Raw genomic sequence first — 18,620 nt, 5'->3', positions numbered from 1 at the left:
GGTCGGCAAACCGCGGCTCTCGAGCCACATGAGGCTCTTTGGCCCCTTCAGTGTGGCTCTCCCACAAAATACCACGTGCCGGCGCGCACGTATAGTGCGATTGAAACTTCATGGCCCATGCGCAGAAGTCAGTATTTTGTGGAAGAGCCACACTCAGGGGGCCAAAGAGCCGCATGTGGCTCGCGAGCCGTGGTTTGCCGACCACTGCCTTAGGTTATGAGGTTGACCTGAGGGAATGATAAAAAGCATATTCCCGCCTCCCCCAGCTTGCCAGAGGGGTGTGTGCAAGAACCAAGGGAGAGGCAAGAGAACTGTTGAAAGGGAGGTAAGTCAACCATGCAAACTGTAAAACACAAGGCACGTTTCTGTTTTTATGCAGCCACATAAAAATCACAAGCTTCCATCAATGTTATAGCTGTGTATTGAGATATAAAAGTACTTACAAATAAAGCTATTTTACTTCCATTGGTATATGGAGTTCCTGCTTTATTGTATCTCTAGCTGACATACATTTAAAATGAGGTTCCAGAAAGCACTTGTGGTCTGCATAATTCTGAGAAACAAGTTTCTAAATGATGTCTTAGCACGCTTTTCTGCACCCGGATTTAATCACAGGGATTGTGCCTTTGTTTTCCGAAAAATCGCACCAACAGTGAAATAGCAGAGCAAACAATCAAAGGAGTATTTTTAACTCTTATCCATTTCTCCAGGGATAGCTTTTTCTCTCTTTCAAAATACCGTTTCATTGTGAAATACAACCCACCTACAGAAAGGTGCAGGAAAGTGGTCATAAAGTAACCGAAACCTGTGTGTTCACCACCTTGGTCAAGGAATCGGGCAATCCCAGACCTTAGTCACCTCGGCTCTGCCCCCCAGACCTTCCTGAGCACAACCCTGTCCCTTAACCCTAGCGGGGTCACTATCCTGACTTCCATCATTGATCCTTTCCTTGCTTTTCTTCATAATTTTACCATTGATGTGGGCATCCCAAAACAATGTAGTTTATATTTTGCCTACTTTTGAATTGTATGTAAATGCAATGATACTATAGTTTTTTTTTTTGTATCTGCCTTTTTGGTTCAACATTACGATTTACCCATGTTATTGTATTTAGCCTAAAGTTTATTCATGTTCATCGCTATACAAATATTCCATTGTTATGAACAAACCACAATTTATTCATCTATTTTACTCTTTCTTTCCCCCAGTTTTTTAATCCTCTCAAGGAAAAAACTGCATAGTCACCTTAATCAGGCCATGTCTTGTATTTAAGGTCAGGTTCATTTTTATTTGAATAATCCAAGAACTCATACATCATTGAGCCAAAGCCACCCACCACAATGGGTTCTGACTATAAACATGACAACTGGTGTGGTTTTGTACATTCTGGCTAGCTTTTCCAGTATTTCTGTCTTAAGTTCTGTTGCTTCCCAGGGTGAAGGACATGATGACCACTTGCTAAAGTAGTCCTTCAGTCATGAACTTCCTGGTCCGGCTAGGGACTGTGCTGTTCATGATGGTGGTCTATTCTTAGGCAGCCAGGGAGGAAAAGAGCCATTCCATTCTCGATGAATCTATCTTTCCAGATTTGGGCAGTTGTAAACAAGGCTGGTATGAATATTTTTGTTTCTGTATCTTGGCATCCCTAAGCATATGCATATCTTCTTTTTCTTTTGACTTGAAAATAACATAGTCTGTTTTTATAATGGAATTATTGCTTTTTTTCCTGGAAATTTTCAGTATTTTGCTTGGTTTACTTACATTCATGTGTTTGAATAGAAAGCTCGAGTTGTCTATTTAATATTTGGACTATATGTTTTGTTTTGCTTATTATTTTTTTCCTGGAATATATGTTCTGGTTTTCAACCTGGCGATGCCATCCAGCATCCTTCAATGCACAGGGAAATAGGAACACTTACACAGGATGGTAGAACCATCAGCACAATGGTAAATAACATGGGCTCTAGAATCATGTAGATTTTTGCATTTTTATTTATTGATTTTAGAAAGAGAGAGAGGAAGGGAGAGAAAGAGAGAAAGAAGCATATTTGTTGTTCCACTTATTGGTTGTTTCTTGTATGTGCCTTGACCGGAGATCAAACCCTCAACCGTGGCGTATCACGATGACGCTCTAACTTAGCTACTCGGCCAGGGCTAGAATCATGTCGATTTTTAGCAAATTGTTTAGTTTCTCCAATCTTCAGTTTTTTATTGTATAAAGCTTGGATAATACCACTTACCTTACAGTGTTATTCTAAAGCAGGTCCATGAGGACTCCTTACAATGCAAATAACAAAATCCAACTCAAACTGTCTTAGATACTAAAGTCCTTTATTGACTCACCTGACCTGAGAAAGTGGGAGGTGGGGGGCAGAGAGGGAGAACAAAATTTCTTACTACCATCAGTGAATTAAAATCCTTCACTCTGATTGGGCCAACAGTGCTCTCAAACCACAATTCAACCAATCTGGGCCCACTCACAGAAGTCCGGGGATGTCCATTCTAAGCATCTGGCTGGAACAAAACGGGAAGAGGATTAACTGGGTGTCAGGGAGGGAACCAGTGTCCACTCCACCAGAATTATGAATAACAAGAGTCCTGGGCTCAGCCTATTGACTGACCCTCTGTCCATTCTAATTGTTTCAGGGGCTGCCAGCACCATAATCTGCCCTGTCTGTCATTCTTTTTTTTTTTTTTTTTTTAATATATTTTATTGATTTTTTACAGAGAGAAAGGGAGAGGGATAGAGAGTTAGAAACATCGATGAGAGAGAAACATCGATCAGCTGCCTCCTGCACAGTCCCCACTGGGGATGTGCCTGCAACCAACGTACATGCCCTTGACCAGAATCGAACCCGGGACCCTTGAGTCCGCAGGCCAATGCTCTATCCACAGAGCCAAACCGGTTAGGGCCTGTCTGTCATTCTTAATACTAAAATAAGCATTTTTCAAAGTGATAAGATAAATCTACATCTCCTCATTAAAAAAAAAAGTTACTCTGTAATCTTATGACTGGTGATTTTTATATTTGCAGAAAATATTTTCACTGAGAGAACAGGACTGGGAATGTACTGTTATTTTCAACCTAAACCAAAAGCTTGTTATTGTCACTGATTAAAAGACTGTTTTTCAAAGGGCCTTAAATATTGTACCCAGAAGATATAATTAGATGCTAATGAGAACATGGAGTAAATATCAAAAGCAAATCTGTCATCTGTGCAGGACTGAAGACCTTTCAAATGAAGGGAGAGCAAGAAAATTAGGGGAAATAGTTTCCTACAGAAGAGCTTGGGAGCCCTCGCCGGATTGGCCCAGTGGATAGAGCACTGGCCCGCAGACTGAAGGGTCCTGGGTTGGATTCCGGTTTCGGGCATGTACCTTGGTTACAGGCTCCACTCCTGGCCCTGATCAGGGCACCTGTGGGAGGCAACCAATGGATGTGTCTCTTTCACATCAGTGTTTCTCTGTCTCTCCCCTCCCTCACACTCTCTCTAAAAACCAATGGAAAAATATCCTTGAGTGAGGATTAACAGCAACAACAACAAAAAAGATCTTGGGAAATAAAGTAGAGATTCTTGCCCTGGGCAAGAATGAAAGCAAAAATAATAATTATTCATTGTAAGTACATCCACTGAGTTCACTCTCTGAAATTCCAAAGACGTTATGAAATAATAGTCGGCAAATGGGCTCAAGGGAACTTTTTGGAGCGATGGATGTGCTCTGAAACTGATTTGTGGGGAGGGTTGCACAACCGCATACCTTTACTGAAAAACATGGAACTGTACACTTATAATGGGTGGACTTTACGGCACACAAATTGTAATTCAACAAACCTGTTAACATTAAGAAAAATACACTAACAAGAGGCATATTCCAATAAGTTACATTTTTATTATAAGCAACATCAAAATGCTGTTTCTCTTCCTCCTCCCCATCCTCTTTTTCTTCCTTTTTTTTTTTTTTTTCCTTTAAGTGCATCCAGAGCATGTAGCTAACAGAGATGCCCTCTAGAACAGTGGTTCTCAACCTTGGCTGCACATTAGAATCACCTGGGAATCTTTTTGAAATCCTGATTTCTGGGCCTCATCCTCCGGAAATTCTGTTTCTTTGTTATAAGGTGGGGCCACAACATTAGTCACAAAGAAACAGAAGTTCCGGAGGATGAGGCCCAGAAATCAGGATTTTAAAAAGATTCCCAGGTGATTCTAATGTGCAGCCAAGGTTGAGAACCACTGTTCTAGAAGGTCTTCCTTTGCCAAGGACGAGCCTTTCCACCTGGTTGTGTGAAGAGCCAACATCTGGTAGCGATTTCATGGAAAGACCTTTGATCAGTGCCCTTTGGAACCAAAGCGTTAGAGGCCCAGACAGAATCAAAGTCTCTGAAGCTTCTCTATGAACAACAGGAACACTGGGCTTGTACATTTTTGAACCGGAGCTAGTTTTTAAAATTTCAACTTTATTGCTTTAATAACTTTAATAATTCCAGCTTTAATAACCGACATATTAAAGCCCCTGCTTTAATCGTGTTATTGATTCAACCTACCTGGTTGTCAGGTCAAAACCAGAATCTAGCACATCTTCACCTGGAAGTCATGACCTAGTCCAGGAGTGGTTCTTAACATTAAGATGGGGCGCAGCTGCCATGTGAGGCCGAGAGAGAGAACGTGTTTCTCACAGTGTCCGAAGATGGAGAGATGGGTTTCCAGCTTTGCTTGTTGGCGGGTTCTTTTCTCACTTTGCTTCTACAGCCAGAAGCAAACATACCCGAATAGGGGACTGGGGACCCAGAATAGAGGGTGAAAATGCCGTGTGCACGGAGCCTCGGAATGTGCAAAGTTAACTTAACAGGAACTTGTGTCCCCGAGTCCCAAGCACATCCGAGCACAGAGTAAGCACGAAGCGCCTATTAAAGGAATGAAGAAGTGAATTGGAAGTTTTTTTCATGGAAACAGTCTCCTGGTGTTCCAGTGGCCAAAACAGCAGGAGCAAAGGGAGAAACATACATGAGGAACAAGGGTTCCCTCAGCTTCCTAACCCCGTGACCTTGGGCAAGTCACTCAATGTAAGACGATTTATGTCTGTTCTCCGAAGAGATGACTGAGAGATATACTGGAGAGGGCAAAAGTAGGTTTACAGTGGTGTTGTGCGTACACAAAACACAGGGTTTGTTCTTGTATCATTATTTATGTTTAAATGTGTCTTTATTATTGAAAGTATTACAGATGTCCCTTTTTGTGGCATTATTTATTTATGTGTAATGAAGGGCAGCAATGTGAGCACTTACCAGAACGTGCCTAAGTGCACTGTGCCATTGTGGGATTCTTTTGAGCTAATAAAGCTCTTGTGATCATCATACCCTGCGTGTCATTTTCCACGCAGACAACTGTAAACCTACTTTTGCCCCCTCCTATATGAAAAGATGTTCAAGGCCACTAATCATCAGAAAAGATGCCAATTAAAATCACCATGAGATACCACCTCACACGTGTCAGAATGGCTTTCATCAATAAATCAACAAACAAGTGTCAGCGAGGATGTGGAGGAAAGGGAACCCTTGTGCGCTGTTGGTGAGAGTGCAAATAGGTGGGGCCGCCGTGGAAAACAGCATGGAGTTTCCTCTAACAATTAGAACTACCTCATGACCCAGCAATCCCACTTCTGGGTATGTACCTGAAGAAATCCAAAACATTCAAAAATACACATGCACCCCTATGTTCACTGCAGCATTATTTACAACTAGAGGCCTGGTGCACAAAAATTTGTGCACTCGAGGGAGGGACGTCCCTCAGCCCGGCCTGTGCCCTCTTGCAGTCTGGGACCCCTCGGGGGATATCACCTGCTGGCTTAGGCCAGCTCCTCGGGGATTGGGCCTAAGCTGGCAGTCAGACATCCCTCTGGCAGCCCAGGAGCCCTTGGGGGATGCCCACTTGCCAGCGGGGAGCAGGCCTAAGCTGCAGTCGGACATCCTTAGCGCTGCTGAGGAGGCGGGAGAGGCTCCCACCACCACCGCTGTACTGGCAGCCATCAGCCTGGCTTGTGGCTGAGCAGAGCTCCCCCTGTGGGAGCGCACTGACCACCATGGGGCAGCTCCTGCATTGAGCGTCTGCCCCCTGGTGGTCAGTGTGTGTCACAGTGACCAGTGATTTCCAGTCGCTCTGCTTTTAGGGTCAATTTGCATATTACCGTTTTATTATATAGGATAGCCAGATATGGAAGCAACCTGAGTGTCCATCGGAAGACAAGTGGATAAAGAACACACGGTACATATACACAATGGAATATTACTCAGCCATAAAAAGAATGAAATATTGCCATTTGTGACAATATGGATGCTCTAGAGTAGTGGTTCTCAACCTTCCTAATGCCGCAACCCTTTAATACAGTTCCTCATGTTGTGGTGACCCCCAATTTCATTGTTACAAATTTAACATAATTAAAGCATAGTGATTAATCACAAAAACAATATGTAATTATATATGTGTTTTCCGATGGTCTTAGGCGACTCCTGTGAAAGGGTCGTTTGACCCCCAAAGGGGTTGCGACCCACAGGTTGAGAACCGCTACTCTAGAGGGTATTATGCTCAGTGAAATAAGCCACAAAGAGAAAGACAAATGCCATATGATCTCACTTATATGTAGAATCTAAAAAACAAAACAAAAATAGACTTGTATATAGATACAGAGTACAAACTGATCGTTGCCAGATGGGAGGGGGTTTGGGGAACTGGGTGAAAAAGCTGAAGGGATTAAGAAGTAAAAATTAGTGCCTTAGCTGGTTTGGCTCAGTGGATAGAGCATCAGCCTGCGGACCAAAGGGTCCAGGGTTCAATTCCAGTCAAGGGCACCTACCTGGGTTGCAGGCTCCGCCCCCCCCACCCCCCACCCCGGCCCAGGCCCTGGTCAGGGCTTGTGCTGGAGGAAACCAGTCTGTGTGTACATCAATGTTTCTCTCTGTCTTTCCCTCTTTCTTCCACTCCCTAAAAATCAATGGAAAAATATCCTCAGACGAGGATTAACAACAACAAAGGAAGTACAAATTAGCCGTTAAAAATCATCATGGGGTGGGGATGTAAAGAATAGCATAGGGACTATAGTCAATAATATTGTAATAACTATACATGGTGCCAGATAGGTACTGTATTTATCAGGGGGGTCATTTTGCAAGTTATATAAATGCCCAACCACTGTGCTGTACACCTGAAACAAATACTGAATGTCAACTGTAACTGAACATTTAAAATACAATTTAAAAAAGACAATTTGTGTCTAAATTGTCCCATCTATATCATGGGAATAAGAATATTATTTCATGTATTGTAAAAATTAAACAAATTACTCTATGTAGACTACTTAGTGTTTGGCTCGTAATAAACATTATGTAAGCGGTTTATTATTTTTGGTGGTTTACTGTTATTGTCACCTACTTTTCAACTTCCCTTTTAGTGAATGAGCACTTTCTGTCTTTCTCTACACACCGACCCTACTTCTGGGTCTATACCCAAAAGAATTGAAAGCAGGAACTCACACAGATATGTGTACACGCACCTTCATGACAGTATGGAGTCACCATCACTAAAAAGTGGAAACAGCCCAAAGGTCCATCAAAGGATGAATGACACACAAAAAGTGGTCTCTCCACGCAATGGGGTGGAATAGCACTGTCCTCACAGGAAGGAAATTCTGATTCGGGGGTGAACCTTGCAGATTTAAGCTCCGTAGCAACATAAACCAGACGCAAAGAACAACTATAGGGGGACTCCGCAGCTACAGGTACTCAAATTCATAGGGGCAGGAAGAATGCTGGTGGCCAGGCCTGGGGGACGGAGGGAGGAGGGAGTTGCCGTTGAATGGGGACAGGGTTTCAGTTTGGGAAGATGAAGCGCTTTGCAGATGGACAGCGGTGCCGGCGGTACCGCAGTGGGAATGCGTTTAATGCAAGCGAACTGTACTCTGAAAACAGTAAACTGGTAAGTTTTTGTTGTGCATATTTTATCACAATTTTTTTTAAAAAAAACCACCTCGGAGGAACACTTTGTAAAGTATACAATCGCCTAACCACTATGCTGTACACCCGACACCAATACAAAATAATATTGAAGGTAAACTGTAATTGAAAAAAAAATGTTTTAATTAACAAAAAAAGAACCCTAAAATCTAAAAACAAGAAAAAAGCAAGTGCCCTCCCTCCTTCCCCGGGAGCCAAGGACGCGCGGCTGGTCCAGAAGGGGGCGCGTGGGTCCTCCTGGCTCAGCAGCAGCAGCAGCAGCAGCAGCAGTAGCATGAAGTCCCCCAACCTGAACTCCCGTAACTGCAGGCCCCGGGTGGCCTTTCCCCAGCCCCTTCCGGTGCTCAGGGTGGCTGACAGTGCCATCTCTGCTTCCCACGCCACGGCCTGGAAAGCTGTCCTTCCAGAAGCTTCCTCTAACTCCCGGGGGCGGGGGGGGGGGGGGGGGGGGGGCGGTGTTATTCTTTTTTTTTTTTAAATATATTTTATTGATTTTTTACAGAGAGGAAGGGAGAGAGATAGAGAGTTAGAAACATCGATGAGAGAGAAACATCGATCAGCTGCCTCCTGCACATCTCCTACCGGGGATGTGCCCGCAACCCCAGGTACATGCCCTTGACCGGAATCGAACCTGGGACCCTTCAGTCCGCAGGCCGACGCTCTATCCACTGAGCCAAACCGGTTTTGGCTATTCTTATTCTATTCAGCCTATTTCACTGCTGCACAGCGGGGCACAGGATGGCCCAGAAATAACGGGGAATAAACAGCCCAGGCGGAGACACCGCCTACGCCTCAGGCTCCAGCCACTTTCATGAAGCATCGCCTGGCAGGTGCTCCCAGAGGCGTCCAGGAAAATCCGTGCAGCTCCCCAGCCCCCCACATCCCCTGTTTGCAAGGAAAAGCTCACTAGTGGGCAGTTTTCCGGACCCTTCCTCCCGGCACAACAAGCCCCATAGGAGGCTGTGTGCCTCCTCGGAGGAGGAGGAGAGTAAGTCTTCTCAGGAGGCCGCACTTTTCTGTTAATTCCTACTCTGATATTCTGTTAATTTCTATACGTAACATTTTTCTTTCTTTAATTTTATTTATTTATTTATTGAGTTTAGAGAGAAAAGGGAGAGAAAAACTCCGATTTGTTGGTACACTTATGCATTCTTTGGTTGCTTCTTATATGTGCCAGGGGATGGAACCCTCAACCTGGGCGTATTGGGACAATGCTCTAACCCACTGAGCTACCCGGCCAGGGACAAAACTTTTCTTAAAATGCCTGATGAAACATATCTGTGGGGGTAAAAGGATGAAGGTAAAACTAAAAGCATTTCCCACTTTGATTTTGTGGGCTGCTTATGTGGGGAAATTTTAAAAAGAGCGTTTTCTAGTTATAAGAGGAAAAGGGAGGAAGAAAGAGGGGAGGAGGGACAATATCAGGAGGGAGGGAGGGAAGGAGGGAGGGAAGGAAGGAAGGAAGGAAGGAAGGAAGGAAGGAAGGAAGGAAGGAAGGAAGGAAGAAGGGGAAGCCAGACACACTTCTTGGTGGAGCTATTAACCATTTTTGTCTCAATTCAATTTCCTCCTTCGGCTCCTAAACTAGTTGCCTATCTCCACAGACAGACTGGGCCCCCTTGACCTGTTCTTCCCATTTGCCCCCAAGCCCCCTGTCCTGTGGCTGACAAATTCCTCCACGCTCTCAGGCTTACCCTCCGGCCCTCACAGCTGCCTGTCCTTGTCACCCTGTTCAGAGGGCTCGGTTCACCCACTTTCCTCGCCAGACCTCGAGGCAGGAATGACATCTCATTCATTGTTGTGTCATCACAGACCGGATTACTTCTTAAATAGTGGGACTTGCTAAAATTTAGAAGGAAGAAGTCAGAGTCGTTGGACAGGTTTATTGAAGTTGAGCAGTTTGCCCCTAACCCAAATGGTTTGTGGTACAGGCTGCGTGACACCTCTCTGACCACAAGGCCCATCACCAAACGAGGGCAGATGAACACCTGTTCATTCTGGAATGTAGTCGGGCGTTAAGCTGCGGCCCCACGTGGCTCGTGGCTCGGTCGCTGGACCCCGATCAGGCTCTCTGGAACGTCTGCTTGCACACCTGGCCCTCGCAGAACATTTCCTGGGTCAGGAGGAAGGAAGAGGAGGGAGGTGACTGGGCACGTGGCCTGTTATTACTCACAAGGATCTGACACAAACGTGTGCTGTCTTTGCCAACCCCCTCCTCCAACACTCACACCAACTCAGTTCTGACAACCACCAACCCAGAGGTAGTGCAGAGCCCACGGGTGCAGGGCTCGCTGCCCCCACTTCCGGCATCCATCGAAGTCCCAGGCCACCTGTAATTCTGACCAACCAGTTATGCATTGGGGGTTCCCGTGACTCCCTCCTCAAGTGCAATAATTTGCTAGAATGGCCCGGCCGGCGTGGCTCAGTGGTTGAGCATCGACCTATGAACCAGGAGGTCACGGTCGATTCCTGGTCAGGGCACATGCCCAGGTTGTGGGCTCCATCCCCAGTGTGGGGTTGGGGGACTTCTAAATCTCAATCTCTTCATTTTTAAATTGGGAAAAAACAGTAGATTGATAGAATTGCTGGTCATGGTCTCCCTGTTTCACATTTTCTTCAACATTAGATCATCTCACTAAAAAGAAGAGGGATATGGCAAGTACCAGGTGGAGCGTGTCGCCTTCGATCCAATGGGTCCAGCCTCTGTCCTTCTTTTCCCCCTTCTGGACACAGGTGAGCCTGTCATTGTCCCAGGTGACCAAGCTCTGCGCGGCGGAGGGAGAAAACATTGGTTTGTTGTGACAGGATCGCGACTATTACTCAGTTGACGGCCAATTAACCTGGCCAACTTAAGGGCCTATGTTACTGCTGCGATGTTTACCTTGCATTTCCTGTTATCCAGGCCTTTGTTATCTTCATCAAATTCTTCTCCAACTTTAAACTGAACAAGGTAGTTCCTTAGGCTGCTGTACGTGTGGATGGAGAAAGAATCCCCATTCTGCTCAATCACCTTCTGCGGCTTCAGCAGCTTGGCTATCTTCCGAGTGGCAAAGTCAATACCTTAAAAATAATTTTAAAAAGAAATCTCAGCTTTCACCCGAGAGGCAAACGCAACGAACTTGGCAGCTGTCCTCATAAGTGTTGCATTTGATGGTGAGTGTTTCTCTGACAGTGTCAATGTCGTCTGCTGCTGAGACGGGATCTAGAGGGAAAGCTGTCCTGGCAAACCTCCATCCAGAGGCTGGTTTAAAAACTTCAACAGCTTTGGCGGAATACGCAGCGTGCCTCAGGGGTGGATTGGAAGCCGGGCACAGCAGAAGCACGTCTGCTAGAAGGAGGGCACCTCTCAGCTGAGGGGGGGGGGATGTGTGTGTGTTTTTAAATATATTTTTATTGATTTCAGAGAGGAAGAGGGAGAGATAGAAACATCAAGGATGAGAGAGAATCATCGATCGGCTGCCTCCTGCACGCCCCCTACTGGGGATCAAGCCCACAACCCGGGCATGTGCCCTTGACCGGAATCAAACCTGGGACCCCTCAGTCTGCAGGCCGATGCTCTATCCACTGAGCCAAACCGGCCAGGGCACCATCTGTGGGTTTTATCACCTGCGTTAGGGGGTGACAAAGGGACAAAGGAAGCCATCCAACCTCAATTACAGCAACTCTGCCTCTTTCTGCTTTATGTATTTACGCTTCAAATGAAGACAGAATTTGAACAGTTTCTGAACAACAACTATTAAAAAAAACACACCACACACACATCCCCAAAACCTCAAAAATCACTGCAATCATGCACACGATTCTATTCACTTAGGAATCTTGAATAAGCTTTAAAAAGGGTCACAGACGAAAACATGGAATACTGTGAAGGTCAGGGTTTCGGTATAGAAAGTGGATTTGAACGCCGTTTCTCATTTATTAGCTGTGAGCACGTCGTGTGGCTAGAGGTTGTGAATGCTTGCTCCCTATTCTTCAGGAATTTATAACCAAGAATGAAGGGGAAACAGAGTAATCAAAATCCTCCTTTAAGAGAATCTGCTCCAATGAAAGGAAAACTGAGAACAATCTTCTTGAACCTAAAAGTGCTGGGATTATTTGAGTTCTGTGCCGCCAATCCCTGTAAATGCCATGTGCTAATTTTACACAGATTCTGAATAAAGGACATGGACTAATTCACCGAGCACTTTGTTAATTTAAATATTTAACTGGGACGAAGACCTCAAGCTCTGTTTTTGGCCAAAAGGGACAGATCACCTGGCTGTATTTTCTTCCATCCAATGAACGAGATAAGGACTTTCTGGTTTTTATTACAGGAGCCATCTTTATTCACTTGAAATATAAACCTCTGTGTTTAAAAAAAAACATGTTTTAGCTCACTGTGTAAAGTCATGAGACATGGCTCAGATAGGAGAGAATGCTAACTCCCAAAATGAACTTAATTCAAACAACTGAACGTAAAAGGAGCTTTCACGTGCTCTGGCTGGTGTGGCTTGGCTGGGTGGAGCACCATCCCATGCATCAAAAGGTGGCGGGTTCGATCCCTGGTCAGGGCACATACCCAGGTTGTATTCGACCCCCGGTCGAGGCACATGCAGGAGGCAGCCAATTGATGTTTCTCTCTCGCCCCCTTCTTCTCTTTAGAATCAATCAATGCTTTTTTAAAAAAGGAACTTTCATTTTTTAAAATGAAATATAGGATTGATTGTAGGTTTTCTACCCAAGTATCCTTGTAATTCTTTTTTTTTTGTTTTTGGTAATTTTTTATTGTGGTCAAATACACACGTTACCCATTTAAAAGCATACAAGTCAGTGGCATTGAATAATCATAATGTTATGCAACCAACAACATTATTTCCAGAAATTTTTCATCACCCCAAACAGAAACGCTGTATCAGATGGGGTTCAGGACACTCCACCTCAAAACCCGTCACCTTGGCAGAGTGAATATTTCCAGCTGCAGGTCCCTGAGGAAGGCAGGTGCAGGGGGGACCCTTTGACCTCTCCCTGACGCAGGTGATAAAACCCTCAGATGAGCGGTTCCCTCCTTATAACAGGGGAAGGAGCAGCCTCAGCTTCACCCACGAGGGACACAGAGAGGCATCTGAACACTTGCTAAGTTTCTAAGCTTGTTGGTTACTTTTTAGTTCTACAGTTTCTATTTGTTTCCTTTTCATCTCGCCAGATGTTACTTTTTATAGAGTCTGATTTCTTGCCAAAATTAAGCTCAGCATAAGTGCTTTATAGTCTGTTTCTGATCACTCCAGTATCTGGAGACCCTGTTTGTACACGCAGACCCAGGGTAAGGTCCTGAGATTGAAAATCTACTTTTGTAAGCGGAGGGCAGGAGAGACCGAAAAAATAGGCTGGCCCCTCCGGGCTGGTAATTAACAGCGTTTCTTAGGGGAACATCCAAGACATGTCGTGGATGACTACAAGATGAAATGGACCCCCTCACTGCTTGGCAGGTGCCAAATGATTATATTGGGTACAGCGGGGGGCAGTCACAGGTAATGGCACCTACATGCTACCAGGTTCGGGGAATGACGTTACATGCCTGACTAGGGCAGGACAACAACCTGTTCCAGGGACCAGCGCTGGCAGGAGGCAAGGGAAGGGGGTGAGTTTATGTCCGAATGAACATCAGTTACAATCAGACAGTCTCTAAGGGGGTCTGCAGAAAGTCACCTCCTTTCTGGCCGGGTCCAGCTTGCAGGACACTCGCTGGTCACTCATGGAGCCCTCTCCTCCACACTCCCCCCTCCCACCTGCACCAGGACGGACAGCAGTTAGGACACGACTCTAGACTCTTCTCAGCCTGGCACCAGAAGAGCCTACAGAATAAACGTTACTAAGTAGCCCTTATTTTCCCTTCGTTTTCCCATATATTTACTTTCCTGTTGTTGGCCACCCTGGGAACTCACAGTCCTTTTGTCTTGTCACTTCTCTACGGAAGTATTACTCGTCGCTAAGAAGCTACATAAGTCAGGCTCTAACCACTCCTTTGAGACACTCATCGCCCCAGGCCGAGTGTGTCCACCTCTGTGTGTCTGTCCTTTGTTAGCCTAATTCACAGGGCCCCTGCCAATGAACCAGGTGGGTAGAGGAAACTACATCTTTTCCTTCCGTACGAGGTTTTGTGTCAACATAAATCAGATTTCGCTTGAGAAGTTCCAAACTTCCCTACTTAGTGTGAGAAAGGACAGGGAGGAGAATCTGAAAAACACACTGGACATTTCAAAGTGGTCACAATGGCCAATTTTCTGTAGTAGGTATTTTACCACAATAAAAAAAAAATTGGAGGCCTCGCCTGGCAACTGCTTGGCCGGAGCGGGCTGGTACCGCGTCCCGCCTCCAGGGGGCGCCCGGGGGCGGCGGGTCAGTCTCCGCCGGAGATTTCCGCTCGGCTGCCCGGCCCGCGCTCCCCGAGGGCCCCGCGCTCTGCAGCAGGCCTGCCGGATGGCCGACGTGTTCGTGTACGGGACCCTGAAGCGAGGCCAGCCCAACCACAAGGTCCTGCTGGACGGCACCCTCGGCTGCGCCACCTTCCGGGGCCGGGGCCGGGGCCGCACGGTGGAGCCGTGCCCCTTGGTGATCGCCGGGGAGCATAACGTTCCGCGGCTGCTGAACCTGCCGGGGCGCGGCCACCGCGTGTCCGGGGAGATCGACACCGTGGACCAGCAGATGCTGCGCTTCCTCGGCGAGTTCGAAGGCTGCCCCGACCTGTAGCAGCGCGTGCGGGTGAGCGTCGCGGCGCTCGAGCGGGAGGGCGCCCAGAGGAGCCCCCCGCCGCCGAAAGGCGCCTGCAGTGCTTCGTGTACATCACGGCCACCTACCCGCCCGCGTGGGCCCAGCTCCCGCACCTCGACAATTACGACCCGCAGGGGGCGCACGGGCTCCCCTATCATCCACGGGAAAACAGATAGAAGCCCAAGGAAGGCTCCCTAGCCAGGGGACACACAGAGCCCTGAGGATCAGATCACCCCAGCGTGGTCTGCACGCACTGAATGCAGAAGCCTAATGATGTCCTTTGAAACAAATATTTGTAAAACTCCATCTGTGGGAAAAGAAAGGCTCTCTTTCTTTTACTGTCAGCCTATTTCCTAGATACTTTTGACATACCAATCACAAGATTGTGCCCTTAAACCTATCCATCCCATACTGCTTTATTGCTTGCTGCTTAAAGAGCATTAGGTTTTTTAATGTACTGGGTAAGACAAATTTAGGATTTTAATTCCCCTAAATGGCATTTCAGGAACTCATATGTTATCATACTTTTCTTGCTTCCCTGTCTGCTTTGCTTTAATCTGAAGATGACATTTAAAATGAATGTGAAGACTTTGTGTTGCAGCTAGATTTTAGCAGCCCTACTCTATTGATTCTGACCTGTATAGCACCAAGAAAAAAAAAAAACAATGCTAAGCTGATCTTGGATGTCTCAGTGTAATAAATAATAAAAGAAACTCAAGAAAAGCATGCTGCATTTTAGAGTAGTTTTGGAGGACATACAACATTTTTCTTCACAATTTGCAGATCAAGCTTATTAAAGAGACTATTAAAGATGATCATTTAAAATTAAATGTTTTAGAAAATAAATAAATAAAAAATTGGACTCCCAGCTCAATTTACTGGTGGGGAAACGGAGGCCTGGTCTCAGATAAACAGAGGCGAGCCAGAGCAGCCCCCAGACCCCCGTATTCTCAGCAGCTTTGGTCCATCAGTCAAAAGTGCCACTGATCGGTGGCATTTCGTCAAAAGCACTTGGCACACAGTAGGTGCTCAGATGCAGGAGTCTGAGGAAGGAGGCTGATGGCTGGACAGACCGGGGATGGGTGAGGAAGGCAGGCCTCCGCCATCAGGGCGGGGAGCACCCTCCAGCCCCTCTGGGGAGCGAGGACACGGGTCAGACCCCGCGGGTCCGGCACACCCCTGCCGCCGACCCTTCTCCAAGCCTCGGAGACCAGGCTCCCTAAGCGCTCAGGCAGCACGGACGGACCCTCCTCGGGGCTGGAATTGCATCCTGAAGGCGGGGATCGAGGAGCGGGAAGCGCCCTCTACGGGGCCTGGGTTTCTTGACTCCCTGCAGTCCTCCCGGGGAGAGCGGAGGCCAGAAACTAAAGATTTCAAACGCGGTTCCGAATCTAGCGGCACCGGAATCTCCTGGGCCGGGGGCCGCCCCGGGCGCCCCTGGGTTCAAGGGATCCCGGCCGGCTGCCCAGAGCCCTGCGTTAAAGGCGGCTGCGGGGCGAGGGTCACCCGGGGAGGGGCTTCCATCCGGGGCGCCCCTCACCTGCCCGCACCCCACCGTGTCCCTGAGTCTGCCCGCGAGGTGTCCCCCGTCCCCCCACCTCCGCCTGGTTACCAATCGGCGCTGGGGCAGGAGCCGGGCCCGACGGGCAGGTAGAGAGACGGTGGAGGGGACGCGAGGAAGGAAAGGTGGGGGCTTGGGAGCAAGGACTGGGGGACAGTCGGGCGGGCGGGCGTGCGGGCGAGGGGACAGTGATCCCTGCTGGGGAAGATGGAAGGATGGGGCAGGCGGAGAGGCGGGCGGACCGGCGGGCAGACTACCCCGGGGGACGGGGGAGACGGGAGGACAGGGAGACGGGGTAACCGGGGAATGAGAGGACGGGCCGGCGGGTCGGAGATGCACGACAGACGGGGGCCTGGCAGACGAACACGCGGGGGGACGAGCGGACGTGGGAAGGAGAGACAGGGAGCCAGCCGCACGGGGAACGGACGGACACCCCGGCGCCTTCACCCCGACCCGAGACGGCGCCCGCCTGCGACCCTCCACCGCCCCGCCTGCGACCCCCCCACGCCCCCCGCCTGCGACCCCCCACCGCGCCCGCCTGCCACCCTTCACTGCCCCGCCTGCGACCCCCCACGGCGCCCGCCTGCGACCCTCCACCGCCCCGCCTGCGACCCCCCACTGCCCCGCCTGCGACTCCCCACGGCCTCGCCTGCGACCCCCCACGGCCCCGCCTACCCAGGGCCAGCATGTAGCCCTCGAAGTTGTCGCTGCTGCTCAGGTTCCAGGTGCCGCTGAGGTCGGCGGGCATGGCGGGGCTGGGGCGACACCGCGGGCTGGGGGCGACTGCAGGGCGGGCGAGCAGCGTGCGCTCGGCCTAAGTGCGGGGCCGGGCCGGACAGCGAGGGGCGGGCGGGCGGGGCGGGGCGGCGGGGGTGCCCGGACACTCTCTCCGAGGAGCCCAGTCCCTCGGGGCTCCCTTGGCCGCACGTGTCTCTTTTCTGCTGCGGCCCCTGGAAACGCCTGTTTTCCTCCGGGCTCCTCCTCCTCTCTCCGCAAACGTGCGCGGAACCCAGGCTGTGATCCAGGCCAAGAGTTAAATGTCCATTTCTGACCCCTCCATGAGCTCTAGACTCAAACACGGCCAGCATTTACTGAGCGATTCCTGTTTGTTACTATTTGTCACAAAGACCTACTTCTCCAATAGTTACTTTGTTATCTTCATTGGACAGAGACAAAGACTGAGACAGAGAGAAAGTAAGTAACTTGCCGAAGGTCATATAGTTGGTGGAAGAGTCTGGATTCAAACCCAGGCAGCTTGACCACGGAACTCCCACGCCAGCTCTCACTGCCTACCTGATGTCTCCACTGGATGTCCTAAAGGCCTCTCAGACTTAACATGTAGGACAGAAGCATAAAACAGACGTATTCTCCAGCGCCACTCTCTCTGCAAATTGCACCACTGGTCAACTAGTGCTCGCTATGGCTGGCTCCCCTGTTTCCAACCCATCAACAAGACCTGTTGGTTCCACATTCTAAACTAAGCCTTTCTCATGCCTTACCTCCTCCCTGGCCTGGCTGTTTCCACTCTGATCCTATCAAACCATTCTCCAGACTGTAGCCAGAGCGAGCTTTTGAGAGATGTAACTCGGATCTTAGCACGCCCCTGCTTAAAACCCTTCAGTGTAGCCCCCATTTTCTAAAATGGAAATTGGTACCCTCTGCTGTGGTTCATAAAGCCATTCCTGATGGGGCTTCTGGATCCTCTTCCCACAGTTCCATCCTGACTCAGGACTCCGGGTCCCGCCAGGTTTGCTGTGGCCGCAGCCCTGGCAGAGCTCAAACCCTCGTCTTCCTCAGGTCTGTATCTGGTGCTCCCTCTTCCTGGGCTGTTTTCCTCCTGGGTTTTGCATGGCTGGCTCCTCGGGCTTCCAGTTCAAAAGTTACTATTAGGGGCACAGTCTTTCCTAATCATGCTCTGGGCAGAGGGGAATGCTCCCTGAATACCCGGAACTCTTTCACTTTCTCCCCAGGAGGCGCGATGAGTCACCTGATGGAGGGCAGCTAAGGCGACCACCACTCTGGTTCCCTGAGACTGAAGGAGTAAGTGCCCAGGATGTGACATGGATCTTTCACGGCTGAAACTGGAAAAATTCAGGAAAACCTGAATGAGTTCCTTGCCATTGATCCATTTTTATCAACTCGGCAGTGAATCTATCACAAATCCTAAACACAGGGTATTTCATTTTTTCCCTTCTCCCCTTGGAACACGGACTTGAGGACCCACACGTTCCCTCCGGCAGACTGCTCCAATGTCTAGCCCGGGGAAATGAGTGTATAAGTATTATCTGCCTTCCAATGTAATGACTG

At 48.5% G+C, this 18,620-nt stretch overlaps 1 protein-coding gene and 1 pseudogene across 1 annotated transcript; one reads left to right on the top strand and one right to left on the bottom strand.

The window, feature by feature from the left end:
- Positions 1-9,873: 9,873 nt before the first annotated feature.
- RBP7 (retinol binding protein 7) lies at positions 9,874-17,117 on the bottom strand. Its single transcript, XM_070403125.1, has 4 exons — positions 16,989-17,117; positions 10,887-11,065; positions 10,669-10,770; positions 9,874-10,118 (listed from the first exon to the last, which is right to left on the bottom strand). The coding sequence occupies exons 1-4, from the start codon at positions 17,059-17,061 to the stop codon at positions 10,068-10,070; spliced, it is 405 nt and encodes a 134-aa protein (XP_070259226.1). The 5' UTR covers positions 17,062-17,117; the 3' UTR covers positions 9,874-10,067.
- On the top strand, positions 14,462-14,928 carry LOC139001612 (gamma-glutamylaminecyclotransferase-like; annotated as a pseudogene).
- Positions 17,118-18,620: the final 1,503 nt, after the last annotated feature.

Source organism: Myotis yumanensis, unplaced genomic scaffold (genome assembly GCF_028538775.1).
Source record: "Myotis yumanensis isolate MYYU_CA2020_CCGP unplaced genomic scaffold, mMyoYum1.0.hap1 SCAF_2, whole genome shotgun sequence".
Taxonomy (NCBI): Eukaryota; Metazoa; Chordata; class Mammalia; order Chiroptera; family Vespertilionidae; genus Myotis; species Myotis yumanensis.
This window is presented reverse-complemented; position numbering and strand designations above follow the sequence as displayed.